Source organism: Ruditapes philippinarum, unplaced genomic scaffold (genome assembly GCF_026571515.1).
Source record: "Ruditapes philippinarum isolate M1 unplaced genomic scaffold, ASM2657151v2 ctg1377_1_1_1_1, whole genome shotgun sequence".
Classification (NCBI taxonomy): domain Eukaryota; kingdom Metazoa; phylum Mollusca; class Bivalvia; order Venerida; family Veneridae; genus Ruditapes; species Ruditapes philippinarum.
Genome location: NW_026852988.1, coordinates 107,901 through 125,179, shown reverse-complemented (window position 1 = coordinate 125,179; position 17,279 = coordinate 107,901). Strand labels below are relative to the sequence as shown.

Sequence of the window (17,279 nt, the reverse complement as noted above, 5' to 3'; positions counted from 1 at the left end):
CACTTCCATTTTCGTCTTTTTGCGGTAAAATACATGTATGTCACACATAGTTATGAAATCTAGGCAAAAACGTGTATGTACAGGAAATTTCAATAAGCTTCGTAAATTTGTCATCAGTCTAAAACATAAATCACATGATTTGCTTTCTGATATGATAATCTGCACAATTCGGAAACATTTCACGTGGTTTTGATTTCCATCCTTATGAAGAAATGATTTAATATAAGATGTAGATAGGAAATTTAACAAACAATGCTTGACAGAGATAATATTAGATATATACTATTGTACATGGTTTAACAGTAGGTTAAATTCAGGTTTTGTTGACAAGTGAACTCACGAATCTTCAAAAGTAATATTTTGTCGGATCGTGCCTCCTGTCATGACAAATTATGCATATGATATTTTTTTCTTATTTATACCGTACTGTTCATGAAATAAAACGAAGAAACCATCGACCTAGCTTACAGACGGACTGTGGTTCTGTTACCCCACTTACACCTGAAAAAATACATGGTGGCGGAAAACCACCAACACAGGATGTTGTAAAGTGTTACCACATGTGACGGTGTGACTTAAAACAAACGCATATAAATTGTCAGATTGTTGGTGAGCGCAGCGAAAAAAAAAAGAAATAAAAAATTGCACTAAGTCTTCGATCAAATATTCAATGTTAAATTTGTTAAATGTATATAAAACACATTTACTTTTAATTGTCTGAAATTTGAAATATCTGGTGTGTTTCGCCTTTGCAAGAAATCCTATTTTGGATAATTTTGGTATGAATATATTAAATCAGAATGTAAATGAACGTTGGTATAATATAAACTATTTTCATCTATTACACTTATTTCGTCTAGTCATACAACAGTTATGAAAGGTGTTAACGTATATCTACTTTTTCTTCCCCTCCGCCTTTCTAATAAACCTTATACTTAATGTGATTTTTGATATATAGATATCTAATAATGTTATTTATCTACACTTATTAATGTAATGATTATATTGGCGTGAATCATTATTGCATTTTACATACATATCGGTAATCACACATTGTAGGTAAAGGATAAATATGTTAATAATCATTTGTGTATTGTATTTTCACTACATAATGGACAGCTCAAAGTATTAGCATCTTGAAGTTACACACTAAACCTACTACAGCAAGACTTTATGCCATCATTTCAATTGGCATGCTGCTCATTCTGAGAAACCAATTAATATAAAGCAATTATTTCAGCAAGCATACAACGCTTTTTATTCAACAACTCAAATTTAAACGCGTCTATTGCACATGTACAAGCGATTATCATGAAATGACTTCCGTTAAATTCCATACGATTTGAGGATAACAGACTGGGACACAATAACATAAGTTAAAAAAGTCGTAAAGGAGATTTTCAACGCAGTAATTATGTCCATATTATTCGCCGTTATGATTCCATACAAAGCAAGTATCTTTTATATTATTGGCGCGCAATAAAGACTTAAAACAAGATCATAGCATGAATACATATCAGCGAAATTAAATTGTATATCAAAATATCCAATGTATTGGTCCTTCTGTAAATAATAGTGAACATTTATATGCAGGTTTCTTCTGCATTTCCTGTTTAACATCAGTTTTTATTTGTTTGGGTCGTCAGACCAAACAAATAATGGTAGCGAAATTTCAGACTCTAATGCTGTTAATTGCAATTGCCAAAAGTAGTCCGCTTTTTTGAAGCGGTTATTTCCCTTTATATGTAACACAAAGGCCGAAAAAATTCAGGGAAGATCACTGCGTAAATATGGTCACATGACAGGCGCATTCATTTTCAAGCAAAATTATTCCCGAATGGTCGAAGATTTCTAATATTGTTTTATTCTTTATAGATGTACATGCTTATAGTAAGCGCCATGACTATGTGTTAAACAACAGTTAGCGTCGTTACAAACCCTAATTTAGAATAATATGGTTTTCTTTAGGCCGTTTACATATAAATTCACCGTGGCCGAGGGGTTTGTGCGTTCGCTTAGGAACAAAAGGTCTGGAGTTCAAATCCCAGTTAAGGCAACTCATTTTTTTTCAAATTGTTTAAGTCAAATAAACATTGGATTGAATATCAGTGTTGCATTTAGTCTTATAGCCAATCTACTACAATTAAAACGCTGGAAAGCATTGGTGGCACCATACAAAAACAAATTGTTTTATAATCTCACAACCTTCACCTTTCTGACATTCTGAGACACAAACAAATTCAGCTCCTTCTGAACTTTGATTATATACCCGTGAGAATGTCAATAATTTTTTCCCAAAGCATAGATATTGCACATGCCTCTTGTCCCTTTAACCTACCCCTCCTGCTGGAACCGAAATTAATTAGCCCAGCCAAGTGTCATCAGTACTGTAAATTTCATGCCCACGAATTTAAGTGAATTCGCAGTATATAGCCAAGGAAGCATATATGCATTATGTGCAGTCGGAAAAGGTTCTATAATGTTGGTAGATATATTTTTGTATATTGACAGTAAAATCCGGTCTATTCAAAACTCAAAACTGAGAAAATCAATTAAACAAAGTCTCCGAGCTAAAGGGTTATTCCCAGGACAAGTATTATTATGCTAAACCACTCATATGAGTATAGTAACTGAGATGATATATATACTTCACATGTTTGTGTGATATTTATGTACGGTAGCTAATGAATTATTTAATTGAATTAGTATTCAAATGTTTCATTATAAGCACGTATAATGAGCTTGTTTTACGTTAGAAAGATATGGTAACTTGTCTTGTTATACATTCTTGTCTTTGATTTAATGCGATTATGTAATGTATTCATCAACATTTTATAATCACTCTTAAAACGAACATTTCGAAAGTTCAAAAGAAATATTTCTCTTTCCCTATTGTAAATGATTAGATCAAACAGAAACACCATGAATGTATTTTACGAACAAAAGAACAACAACATTACATGTGTGTAGGCCCGCTACGCCTTTGTTCATTGTGTGTAAAATAAAAACAGCCTTTGACATAATGGCAAATGAACACACATTTTCATTTCTGTTAGAGAAGCATAACACGGTTCTGAAGATGAAAAGACTCGTAAAAGGCCATCCGCGGCCGGTTAGCTCAATAAGTAGAGCGTTGGTCTGTGAATCGGGCGATCCGGGTTCAATTCCCGGACGGTGCAGGTCGCTTTCGTTGTGATTGATCATGAAATCTTTTCCTCTGCTCTGGCATGTGCAGAAATTTCAGTTCCTTACAAAAGTGGAGACAATTAGTTCTGGTTTACTGCTTAATTAACAGCCTGCCAAGAAACGATGATGTAGCTGAACTGTGCTCTGGTAAATTCAATGTGGCTTACTGTCGTGATCATGAGTGAAAACCACCAACAAAACTAAAGAGTCGTATCGGCACATTTCGTTGAATAAATACATGTATATATGGGGTGTTGGACATCTTCTTTGATATTATAGAAGAAGAAATAAAGGCTTATCGACGATGACTATTTTGATGGTATGTGAAGAATAAGAGGTGTACAATGAGGTTGATGGTCAATAAAAAATACCTTGGTAAATAACAGCGGCACTATATGCGTGCTCAATCTTTCGGTAATAATGCTAAGAAATATATTTCCAGTTAACATGCTCATGTAGCTCTGACATTCTATAGTCCCGATATATTTTAGCACAGACTTTTAAGGCTCGGTCACACCGCAAGAACTTTGCTTAAGCGTTCCTGGAGCGGTGAAAATAATTAATCACCACTCGTTACCGTTCACCAGAAGTTGGTCCCCGTTAAGGCAATGCCGTATACGCTCGGTCACCACTTATGGTCCCTCCTATCGCCCCGAAAGTTTTGAGCTGCACGAAATTAATTTTGCGAGCCGTGAGGAGCGGGAAATTTTCCGCTCCGGCAAAGTCCCCAACCGCTCCTACAACGCCCAGTCAAATTTTGGTACCGCTAGATGCAAGTTCGTGGACGCTTACGTCCGCTAGGCTAACGCAGAAATCTTGAACGCTGGACCACCGCTGCTTTGCTAGCTTTGCCCGGGCGGTGATTAAACGTTGCACAAACTTTGGTGGAACGGTTTTAGGAGTTTTACGAGCGGACCCGTGATTGCTGGAACGGTGCTGGGCGTTGAAGCAGCGATCCATTGCGGTGATGAACTTTGGTTTTTCGTTGGTATGGAGGTGTTGGAGCGGGACCAGAATTTGGCTATACTTACGGAGAGAAATGGAACAGGAGATCATTTGGAATCGGGCTGCCGTTGATTGCAGACCTCATTTACATTGAATTTGCTCAAAGTTACAGTACAACTGTACTACCATGGATGCTGATAGACTTGCTATGATTGGTGCACTAGTCCAGCAGCAGAATCAGAACCACCTCAGATTGCAACAAGCTGTTGAGAGAGAAGACGGAGAAACAGAGTTGTGTGGGTCAGACAGTGGATACTGAGAAGGCCTGAACATGGACTGTATGACAAGCTGATGGCGGAGCTGAGGAATGATGAAAGCGATCAGTTCAGCTCCGTAGTTAAAAGCGTTATGCCGCTAAACCAACTTGAAACCCCCGCCGAGCCAACGCACGCGTGCGCAGGACGCCGCTCTATCAACGATCGCATAACCGCTAAACCAACGCTCGCTTCCGCCAGCTACCGATAAGCCAACGCTATTGCAACACCGGCTTCAGCGGTGACGAGCGTTGTCGACATTCGGTCCCCTCTCCCTACAGTTCAAGGAACGCTCCAGCAAGGTTCTTGCGGTATGGCCGGGTCTTTATATAGCTCTGGTTCTGTGATTTTTAGACAACGTTCATTTCTTATTGTTTCAGACTAAAATTTAATAGCCATTGTGCTCATTTTTTCACAGTCAAGTTGAGTTGAATAATTAATATATTTCAAAAGATTGACTTTTAAAAGGATGATTGACCAACAATTGATAAAGAAAAATGTTTATGATACAATATATAAACGATGTAAATCATAAAAAGACTGCCCCACTCTTATTTAGAATTGCACATTTACAATACATTGTAAAGGATATTTATAGACTTTCCGTTGGTAATGTGGATTATTGATTTTTTCTTATTGAAATGTAAAATTGAACCAATTAAGACAAAATGTCAAGTTATTTTGATTTTTACCTGTTCACCGACAATTTTACCTGTGGATGAGCATACTGTCACTTTAATCTGAGTCCGTACTTTTCAATTTTGAATGTTACACGCCCTAACTGTAATTTCCGAAGGAAGAAACCCCCAAGGACTATATATTGAGAGAGCTTATCAAACAACGTGTAAAGTACGTGATGCACAAAGTAATACAAAAAATTGCACCAGGAATTATGTAATAAAACGCATCTTAAAACGTATAACAGCAGAATAATATCAAGTTTAATACCATGTTTTTAAATATGTATTTGTAATAAAATTTTAAGTTTTTAAAAATAAAATTTATGAGTGTGTAAGTGATGTTTAAAGTAATACAATATATGTAGCATTGTCGCGCTGATGTATCCGAATTCTAGGATAACTAGGTCAACATCCCTTCATTTATTCCACCACATGACGATAAAAATGTTCAATCTTTACTACTGGAAGGAGAATTTTCGCGTTATTTACGTGACAAAATGACAGGTTGTATTCATTCTGACGTTATTCTGTCAAATGCCAAAATGTGTGAATTTTATGAGAGAAAAGATAAAGAGCTTGTGATATTTAGTCACCCATCATTGATGTATTTTTCAATAAAAATTATCATTATGTCATACATCATACTTTGACTTATGGGTGCGACGAGTTTAAACATTTATGTATTTATTTATGTTTGAGTTAGTATAAATATATGGCGTAATTTCCGCTTCGTAAACCAGAATAGTTATTTGACTTGTTGGTTTAATTATATTTATTCCCGAAAGTATATATAATGTACATACAAATATATAACAAACAAAATATTTTTACACAATGGAAAAGGATGAGAATGAAAGACAAGTCTTATAGAATTCTTCTCCTTTGGCGAACTATATGGTTTGTCTTAAATAAGTTTAAAGTTAGTATATACTATACAAGGGAATAAGTATTAATTATACACACATATAAATATATATTTATATATAAACTTATATAGAATAGATTAACTACAAGTATAGATGTCTAAAATGTAAGAATATATATAAAAGAAGAAAACAAAATAGTGGGAAAGAGAAGAAAGACGATGAGAGAGGATTATAGTCTCAATAAGAATGGAACTTATTATTGAATGTAACTGGGTGCAAATTTCTAAATTCTTTGCGATAAATACTAAACAGTAAATGGTTTATAAGTATAAAATAAAAGTATAAGTATAAAATAAAACTCGTTTATTAACAACAACAACAGAACGTCGACCAGGCTAGCGTGAGCGCAAATAACTATTATACTGCACTCCTCTTAGTTCACGGTACTTAACGCTTTAAAACAAGAAGGGAGAAAAAACAAGTAATGAACTTAATATGTAATTACTGTACAAAAAAGCCATAATCTGTAACATTAAGGTATTTTCTTCTAATAACAACTTATTCAATAAAATTTACTGGTCATAGTTTGGCCATTTTGAAAACAGTTTATTATAATGCCATACAGTATCATTTAAATCGCGATAAATGGTGTTGTAAAACACTCAATTTTTTCAAGTTTCCGTTACTTAAAATTACTAAATGTTATATAGCTCAATTTTAAATAAGTGATGTGATACTAAAATACCTACACCGCCAGGAAAAAATGTGAATGCTAAACAGAAAAATTAATGTTTGATTATACATGGACAGGAATCTATAACTAATGTTATTGGTCAAATGCAACAGAAGAAATTATTTGATTAAATTTATGACCAACTGAATAAAACGGCTTTGTGCTCCTTTCCGGAACAAAAACGGAAAACGGCCGAAAGCAGCTCTACCGCTATTATCTCCCTTTCCGGAAATGGTTTTATTGCAATCAACACAGAAAACATGCGTTTAGAAAAGTGTTATTTCTGTTCCTCTACAGTATACCCTGGTCATGGTATACAATTCGTAAGAAATGACTGTAAGGTACGTTAATATTTAATGTAATGTCTCAACAAATTGATTCAGTATTTGATTTACATAATCAAAATTTAATGTGGTTTTTTTTCGGACAAACACATTATCCGAAGAATGTTCACTATACATACATATATAAACACAACGCCAGGGTGCCTATTGTGAATGTATTAATACTTCAAATTGACGTTACGTATAAGATTATCAGTAAAACGATTCTCTGTTCGAATTAGAAGAATTAAGTTTTAAATGAATGATTACACAAAGTATCCCGGTGTAACCTAAATTCGGCGATATCTACATCTACATCATACTGCTTAACAATCAATTATGATTATGACTAGCAGGCGCGTTGTCAGGGAACTGTTAATAAAAGAATTTATTTATGTGCAAATTAAAAAGTTAAAAGAATAAAAGTTCTACAAGACTATTAATTTAAAAACATAGTGTGCAGTTTAGAATTTATAGAATGGGTCAAGCCTCTCAGTAAAGATGTTTAAACTGGGGCTAGACTGAACTGTTAGGGGAAGGCTATTCCAAAGACGTATGCTCCTAGGAAAGAAAGAATTTTGATGATATTGTGTCCTCGAGTAGGGTATCAGGTAGTTCAGATTTCTTGTTTGAGTAAGGTGTTGGTGGTCTACAAAAACAATGTTGTTTTGGATTTTATACAAGTAGGTTACAGCACTGATGTTTCGACGCTGTTCAAGGGTTTGCCAATTAAGATCATTTATCATTTTTGAGACACTACTTGTATAGTCATAATCATTAAAAATGTATCTAGCAGCTGATCTTTGTACTTGCTCTATCTTATAAATTAAGTATTTCTGCCAAGGATGCCAAACTATGGAGCAATATTCAACCTGAGGTCTAACATAGGTCTTATATGCAGTTTCTTTTATCTTTTTATTTGGAGTTTTAACATTTCTTCTAATGAATCTGAGGGAGTTATTAGCTTTAGATGTGATGTTGTTTATATGTTTGGTCCATGAAAGGTCTTGACTAATAGAGACTCCTAGGTATTTCGCTTCTTGAGTTGAGTTTAGTTGGATGTTATGGAGGGTATAAGGAAATATTACAGGGTTTCTTTTTCTTGTTATCCTGAGAACTTCACATTTGTCAGGGTTGAATTCCATGGACCAGTCTTTTTCCCATTTTTCTAAAGCATGAAGGTCATCTTGGAGGGTTTGGGCATCTTGTTTGGATCTGATGGTTAGGTAGACAACAGTATCATCTGCAAAGAGTCTAACCTTACCTTTGACACTATCTGGGAGGTCATCTATGTAAGAAAGGAAAAGACAGGGACCTAATACCGAGCCTTGGGGGACACCTGAGAGAAACTGGTAGAATTCCTGATTTTTGACCTTCAACTACAACTTGCTGGGAGCGTGACTTAAGGAAGGAATGGACCCAATTTGTAACCTCATAACTTATACCCAATCTTTCTAGTTTACTCACAAGTTTGTGATGGTCCACCTTATCAAATGCCTTACTGAAATCCATGACTATGACATCAGTTTGTTGGCCACTTTCAAGATTGTCATGAATTTCCTGGGAGAAGCTTACTAGCTGGGACTCACAACTCCGTTTTGACCTGAAGCCATGTTGATAGGGGCTAAGGATGTTGTGTTATCATAAAAGGACATAGTATTGGACACTAAGATGTGCGCCATCAATTTGGACGCTATACATGTGAGGGAGATTGGTCTATAATTGCTGGGTTTGCATTTTGGACCTTTTTGTAAACTGGGACAATTATTGAATGCTTCCAGTCTTCTGGGACAATACCTGTTTTAAGTGAGATCTGGAAGATGTGTGTCAGTATGGGAGTAACCTCTTGATGGAGCTCTTTTAGTAACCTAGGGGATATTTGGTCAGGACCAGAAGCTTTATTTGGGTTTAGGCCTTTAAAAAGTTCCTTCACACCATCTTCCAATATAGATACTTTTGGCATAGATGGGTGGTGTTTTGGAATAAGCTTCTGTTTGCAGGCCTGGGATAAGCTGAGGGGCTGAGGCCGATAGATGACAGACTCAAACTGGGAGTTAAGGATATTTGCTTTTGCAACTGGATCAGTAAATGTTTGACCTTCTGATTTGAGGGGTGCCACACCACAACTTTCAGTATTGTTACTTTTAACATATTGGTAGAATTTTTTATTTTTCACATTTTGGGAGTCTTGGCTAAAAATGACAGAGTCTAGGTATTGCCAGTATGCTTTCCTAGTTTCTCTTTGGATTTCACTTTTAAGTACTTTGAGCTTTTTGACCAAATCATTTGATGGGGACTTTGACCTTTTAATGTTTGAATAAGTTCTATCACGTTTCCTAATTTTTCGAATAATGGACTTGTTTAACCATGGTAGATCTCGACGTGTTTTTGTGACTTTAGTTGGTATGTGAATAGAACAAAGGTGGTTTAGTTCGTCCTTGAAGGAAATCCAATATAAGAACAAATGTCAATGGCATTTTCAATTAACTACAGTAATCTATAATTCTACTTGATATAATTTTACTGCAACTATTTTTAACTTACTTAAAATTAATTTCTAACATTGTAATCGTTCAGTGGCTACCAAATATAAACAAATGTGGCTGATGTAAAATCTTACTACTATCTGAAAACGTCACCTAAATTCGGCGATTCTGATTGGTTACAGTAAATTTTTAATTTTGGCGGGATTGTGAGGAAGTACGTTGGCCTAGATCGGCAGTAAAAATAGTAAGATAACAGACGGCGACTGTCAAATTATTTTATGCAACAATAACAATCAAATAGACACAGGCGCTAGTCACATAATCAAATATTTTACATAATCGGTCTATATATGTATATAAAGATATAAGGCCCCCAACGAAACAAAAACATCATGCGGAACAAACAAGAACAATGCTGAAAGAAACAACCAGATCACGGTTATCTCTTTCTGATCGCCATCTGAAAGGATCAATCCAAGTGCCAACGCTTTTTATTTCATTAAAATCCCTCAAATAGCAAAGAAATTGTGAAAAGTTTCGCAAAATGCCATTATTTTCAATTCATGTCGTTTTCGACGTCCAGTCCATTCATGTATACAAACACGATTTCTGATCGATTTTTACGGGAAAAAAAAAAAACGGCTAGAATTTCCACGTACGTTCCATAAATAAACTCTTTTCCTATCGATCTGCGAAGTCTTCACTGATCAAATGCCCTCTTTGTACGTATTTCATTAAAAAATACACAAGGATCTCACTTGTGACAGTATTTTATCGCCATGTATAGCGCATGTATATACTGTTCCGCTCTGAATATTATATAAGGATTTGATTGGTTAAGATAATTACCGGAATACTATTGACCAATCGTATAATACTATTTCTTTGCTTCATTTATCTGTCACTTCAAATTACAAATGGCGCACTTTACTTGACCTCCGCTTCTACAACCAATATTTTTTAAATATTTGAGTACAAAGAGGGCTCTAGTTCAATTTAGACTTCGCAGATTGATAGAAAAAGAGTTTGTTTATGAATTTTATGAGGAAATTTTAGATGTTTTCTATTTATTTCGTAGAAATCGACCAGAAATCGTGTTTGTATACATGAATAAGTTGGACGTCGAAAACGACATGGATTGAATATATTGGCATTTTCTGAAACTTTTACTAATTTCTTTGCTATTTGAAGAATTTTAATGAAATAAAAAGCTTTAACGCTTGGATTGATCCTTTCAGATGGCGACCAGAAAGAGATAACCGTGATCTGGTTGTTTCTTTCAGCATTGTTCTTGTTTGTTCCGCATGATGTTTTTGTTTCGTTGGGGGCCTTATATCTTTATATACATATATAGACTGATTATGTAAAATATTTGATTATGTGACTAGCGCCTGTGTCAAATAGAGGAAAGTATCGATAAACATAAATTTGCATCAGGTAAAACACACAATTTTCTCCATGTCATATACAATTTTAATGTTTACCAGCCTTATCTCAATCTTTAGCGCAGAAAATCACTCGTGTTGTAAAAATAAACCGTCGGACATAAACATGATTGACCTTCACCTCTGAAATCTCGCGTAAATGACGAAAAACAAAACATCGCCGAATTTAGGAGAACGCCGAATTTGGGTCACGGTAGGATACGTTTCGTTTCAAAGTACAATTACAAATCTTTATCAATGGTGAGAAAAAAATAATTTTAATAATTTCACTGTCAGTTTGGTTGAAAAATCTGTAAGCTGATCAGAAAGTGGCAGACGGGGATACTGTTTAACAACAAAATGAAATAAGTCCAAATAGTAAGATGTGAAAAAAGTTTTTTATTTCACTGAAACAAGTTTCAAAATCTCTTCTACATTTATGGTCCTAAGGGTGTCAATTTATCCATTTAAACTGGTATGCTTGGTTCTTAGTTAAAAACTGGTTAGAAAATTCAATAACGGGTAACCGAGGTTAGTATTATACAAAGGGGCTGGCAAAAAAAGTTGTAATTTATTCTAAATATTACCTCAGTTTTTTTATTACAATTTTATTCTATGTTAATAATATGAAAAACAGAAAAAGGCAAAGCCTCAAAGCGAGCTCGATTTTCTTTTACCGTAAAATAGTTTAAAATAATCGTTCATTTTTATTTTACATTTTCCGTTTTAAAATTGTCATTTGGTATTTTATACACTGCTTCCGTTTATTTAGGTTCCCTCTTTCTATTATGGTTCCTATATAAGTGCGCAGGACACCAGTCTACGCTTCCGTTTTCAATCAGAGTACATCGGCTTTTAGTATTTTAGTTGTACTCAATAATGTTTTTTTTCTGATCTGATCAAATATGGTAAGACCATAGCAGAAAATAGTTACTCCATATTTGGATATGAATTCAATTATTGTGATCATTTTTGAGTACAACAAAATACAAACAAAATGTCAAATCTTGCCATGAAGAAACAAAGTTAATTTTGAAATGATTTTACAGGGATTTCTTTTTGGCTTACTTTATAGTCGAAATTCGGTCATATTCCCAATTGAAAATAGTATATTATTTTCCCAATCCACTGGAAAAAATTCCCAGTTGAAAAATACAAAATAAAAATATTGAATAACATATTCTTAACACTTTGAAAATAAGGTCTTCTTCACTCTTATGGTACTTAAATGTTTGAAGATGCCATCCTAGACAGTAATTCTTTGCATTCATTCAATCACTGCAAAATTTAAGTCATGAATATTTTCCCATTTTTTAATAAAACATCTCTGGAATTCCCAATTCCATGGGTTTGGGTCATGTTCCCAAAATCCTGGAAAAAAATCCTGTTTTAATCTAAGGATTTTATTAGTATGGTCGTTTAAGCTTTCAACACGGTTATAGTACATCACCGTTTAAACAGTTAGCATTTTGTCTATGTGTGACACCCCTAACAAATACATTTACAAATGCTGTTCTTGTATTTTAAATTCAAAGAATATGTATTATTAAGCAATTTTAGAATAGAAGAACAAAATACATATACAAAATTGATTGAGGCCTGATTGTTGTTAAAAAGAGATACCAAGACAAGATGTTTTATAATTGATCCATATCCATAACGCTTTTAGATTTAATTTTATGACAAGAAATGTAATTATAAATGAATTTATGACAAGAAATGTAATTATATTAAACAACTTTTTTTACAAGTTGTTCTTTATAACCACCAATGCTGTTTAAACATGATATATATCATAACTAGTAATAATTATATATAATTATGGGCGAAGTTAACCTATGCTGTGTTGGTATAGGGCCAAAATGACTCAGGGGGGGGAGTTAGTTTTTGGGCTGAATTTACCCAGATTTCCACTTAAATTATATGAAGTTAGCCTCAACTTTAAAGACAATCTCTGATTTTGACCAAACTTTATCTCTGGGTGGAAAGTTGTTTAAACTTGAATGTTATTCTGTATCATTGTATGCAATAATTTTGTATTTTAGAAATGATCAAATGCAACTTTTAATTTTTCGTGCGTGATGAAACAGATTGTAACCAATACCTACAATCTGTACGTCATAGGTGTTGTTTGAAAACACTTTATTGCAGTAATATTTTATAACTTTTCAGATTTTCAAATTTTGTCGTTCAAAATGTCACAAAGCTTTTAAAAAGAAGCGTAACCCAAGAAAATCAAGGTGGACAAAGGCTTTCAGAAAAGCTGCAGGAAAAGATTTGGCAGTCGATCCATCATTTGAATTTGAAAAGAGAAGGAATGTTCCTGTAAAATATAACAGAGAACTTTGGACAAATACAGGTAAGTGTTAAAGTCTATACTAAACATTGATACAACAAATATATGGATGAGAGCACTATTTAAAGTATTGGGTTTTACATAATTTATTTTAGTTCAATTATGTAGGAAGCTTCATTAAGCTTATAGACACACTTTCGAATCCAATTCTGCAGAGCAATGAGTGCAAACTTTCTTGCTCAAAGAAACAACGATTTGCCCCTGACGGGGTTTGAACCCATGCGGTTAGTATCATTACATTACTTGTTCGAAGCGTTAACCACTCTGCAAGTATTTAAGTATTGAAGTAATACCTAAATTTTGTGGGATCATCTGTGGCCGAGTGGTTAATATCTTTAACTTAAAGCACTTGCCCCTTGCCACTGTGGGTTTGAGTCTTGCCTGTTCCGTCATATAAGGAAGCTATCCAGCCAGCTTACGGAACATCAGTGGTACTACATAGGGGCCTGTCTGTGCCTGAAATAATAGAGGGGCGCCAGAGGTCTTCCTCCAGAAAAACTATAATGTCACCATATGACCATTTCATTGTTTGTGCAACAATTATAACCAATACCACAATTTAAACTTGTAGTGTGTATTAGTTAATACCATGATATTCATACTAGTCAAATCTTTTCAAAAGTTATAATTGAGCCGCGTCAACATAATGGGTTTGCAACCAGCATGGATCCAGACCAGTCTGCGTATCCGTGCAGTCTGATCAGGATCCATGCTGTTTGCTATCAGTTTCTTTACTTGTTATAAGATCTGTAAGCGAACAGCATGGATCCTGATCAGACTGCGCAGGCTGGTCTGGATCCGTGCTGGTCGCAAACACATTATGTTTGTTTTGTCATGACGGGGCTCATATGGCTTTATAATATATATTAATAAGTTGTTTCTTACTTTGAAAAGAAATCTTACTTTTACCAGCAAATTTTCCAAAATAAAAAATGTATTGAATACATTTTTCGGAATGTCAATGTCAGATCAGTGCTTACACACTAGCATGAATTAACCATCGTCGGATATCCACGGCCGAACCATTAACATTTATCAATGATTGCATGTTGTGTGACATGTTTATCAATCGTGGGTATCCGACGATGGAATTAACAAAATGATTGCTGATCTCCTAAAGGATTTTAAGGACAAGCTGCTTAGCAGTATCTGTTACCAGAGCTGAACATTACCTGAAAGGGGATATGGGTGGGGGGATTTTCATGTTGTTTTCCCTTGTGATAACTTCAGGCATTTTTTGCTGCATATACATGCAAAAGTAACAATACAGTATTATACTCATGATGTTTGTTACATGTATTTTTTTTCAAAAAAAGATAGGGGAAATACATATACTTTTGTAGAATGGTGCCAAATTTGTTTTTGGTTGGTGGTATGATAAGTATTTTTTAATATTTTCACTATTTATATATTACAGTGAAAGCCATGCAAAGAATAACAGAAATTAAAACCAGAAGACAGAACCAATTTATCCTAAACAGGTAAATTATTTTATTTACATTTTTAGTTAAAATGTGTTCAATTTGTCAACATAGGCTAATATAAGAAAAATAATTTAAATCTTCTCTAAAGGAAAAGTTGTAAAGTCTAGAAAAATTACTCAGTTGACCTTTAAAAAAGTTTTATAAATAACAGTAAAAACGCATATTGTGTTCCAGAACATCTTATTCTGATTTCCTACAATATTCATGTGTGTAAAATAAGAGAGAAATTCTATGTTACAACTTTTTCAAGAATGGTCCATCAGATTATGGAAACAATATAATTTAAATGTGAATAAATTTTATTAGATATACAAAATGTAGCTATTTAAAGGTTTCTTTTACCAAGTAAAATGTAAAACAGTATACGCTTTGTGTAACTTCTTCCATGTGTGTGTGTGTGGGGGAGGGGGGGGGGTGTTAACCTGAAATTTGAATTGTGTAGGAAAGAAACTTCAATAATCTCAGAAACTTAATTGCCTAGGGTTAAATAACTTGGTATGTAACATTACCCTGCCACCGTCTACAAAAAATTAAAATTTACCTCCGAGAGGTGAAATTAGGCCCATCCTGGAAACTGTTAAGTTTACATAGACTTCCATAGCTTAACATATTTTAATCTTCATGTGGTAAAATATTTCAAGCTTAAGTTTTGGCATATTGTTATGCCTAGTGGACCTCTGCTAAATGAACCATGGTCTTCTTGACAAAATGGCCCTACTATCCCAATGACTTACATTTGCTTTTAAAAATTATGACCTTTTCTTTCAATGTATCTCACACGAGATATCTAGGACTATCATGATCATCTTGTATGGTGATTACTCTGTGTATTTGTAGGTTGTTGACTTCAAACAACTTCTTCCCACCTCTTTGGGTTTGAATCCTGTGAGGGATCTTGGGTTCTTTCATGTAATAAAGCTGTCCAGCTAGCTTGCGGAACATCAGTTGTTCTACTCAGGTGCCTGTTTGTGTTTGAATAATGCATAGACGGACACCCAAGGTCTTTCTCCACCAGTAAAGCTGGAAAATCCCCATCTGACCTTTACTGTCTTGGTGCATCTTCAAAAAAAATAACTATATATATTCAGTGTAGTTACAAATCATAATGTAGTGCTGCATTGGATAAGCCTTTTTACCACACATTGGGCAGATACCCTTGGGATTGATATTCTTATCTAAATTGCAACACATGACAAATATTATTCATTATTTACAGATTAAAGAAAGGCAAAGAATTACGTAAAGAGGCAGACTTAAAGGAAGTTGAGAAAAACATACATCTTATCAAATCACCTGCAGGTCAGTTATATCTTTTTAAAATTATGTGTGTTACTTTTCATGCTCCCCGAATAATTTTGGGGGAGCATATAGTCGTCAGGTTGTCCGTCTGTACCTACGTACGTATGTACGTACGTCCCGACTTTGTGTCCAGCCCATAACTTGTTATTTGAAGTCGGATTTTAAAACTATTTCACAGAAATGATCACCATATTGAGACAACGTGTCATGCACAACATTTGGGTTATTTTTACACTTTGAACTTTGTCTGTGACATAACTCTGACACTACAAGAGGTATACCTTCCTGTGTCCAAGACCTATTTGTTGAGCATCACCCGGTTCACCGGCTCTTGTTTTAAATCATAAATGCATAGCCATTTCTTGGATAGGATAGGATAGTGATACTGATCGAGAAAACATTTTGGTAGAACTTATATGTTTGTGATTGATAATTTTAAACAGACTCATGAGGGCATTAAGACCATCTAAAGTTTTATCATATTTATTTTTGTTACAGCACGGTCAGTAAAGATGGAGAAGAAGTTGGTACAAGTTATCGAGGAAGATGATGCCGAGAAGATGGAAGAAGTGTGATAATAAACTAACATACAAGTCTTTGATAAACTTACTCATTAAACTACATTGATTATTTATTTGGGTATTGAAATAACTTTAACACAACAAAATTAAATAAGAATTTTAAAGATTAAACTACAATTAATTAAATATTGTGAGTAATAAACTGTCATATTGTTCCTTTTAATGAACTATTGTGCTCTTTTGAAATATTTTTAGTAAAAGTTCTTTTACAGAATAGAACTATAAGTATTTATAAATGAGAAGTAATTGAGCAGTCTGTTACAACATTCATGTTCTGCTGTTATTTTTGAGAAGAAAAAGGAAAGTTGTTGTAATGGAAAGACTTAACAAAAATATCCTACAAGACTACAATGTTTTAATACAGAATATAGACTTTCTCATTGTTTGTTAGATGACATACTATTATTTTATTGTGTTGCTGAGAGAGTTTATGGTAAGCTCTATAATATATGAGGAATGCAATAAATAAACCATTTCAATTTTTGTTGTTTTTATCTGTGCTAAATATAGATCAATTTTATGGATATACAAAGGTCTCAAGATGAATTATTGTGAAGTTTTTCTGGATTTTACATATACCAATGTCTGATACTCTTTTGAGT

At 34.1% G+C, this 17,279-nt stretch overlaps 1 protein-coding gene across 1 annotated transcript; it reads left to right on the top strand.

Moving 5' to 3' along the window:
* The first annotated feature begins 6,907 nt into the window (after positions 1 to 6,907).
* On the top strand, positions 6,908 to 17,156 carry LOC132730336 (probable ribosome biogenesis protein RLP24). The gene is made up of 5 exons (XM_060716236.1): positions 6,908 to 7,065; positions 13,130 to 13,316; positions 14,731 to 14,794; positions 16,014 to 16,096; positions 16,595 to 17,156. Exons 1-5 carry the CDS (start codon positions 6,985 to 6,987, stop codon positions 16,669 to 16,671), a joined length of 492 nt encoding a protein of 163 aa, XP_060572219.1. The 5' UTR covers positions 6,908 to 6,984; the 3' UTR covers positions 16,672 to 17,156.
* The last annotated feature ends 123 nt before the right edge of the window (positions 17,157 to 17,279 follow it).

Excerpts from the sequence above, each read along its gene's own strand:
- LOC132730336 (XM_060716236.1), top strand. The coding sequence starts at position 6,985 with ATGCGTTTAGAAAAGTGTTATTTCTGTTCCTCTACAGTATACCCTGGT. Across the intron at positions 7,066-13,129 it reads TCGTAAGAAATGACTGTAAG|ATTTTCAAATTTTGTCGTTC; the intron begins GTACGTTAATAT and ends ATAACTTTTCAG. Across the intron at positions 14,795-16,013 it reads AACCAATTTATCCTAAACAG|ATTAAAGAAAGGCAAAGAAT; the intron begins GTAAATTATTTT and ends CATTATTTACAG.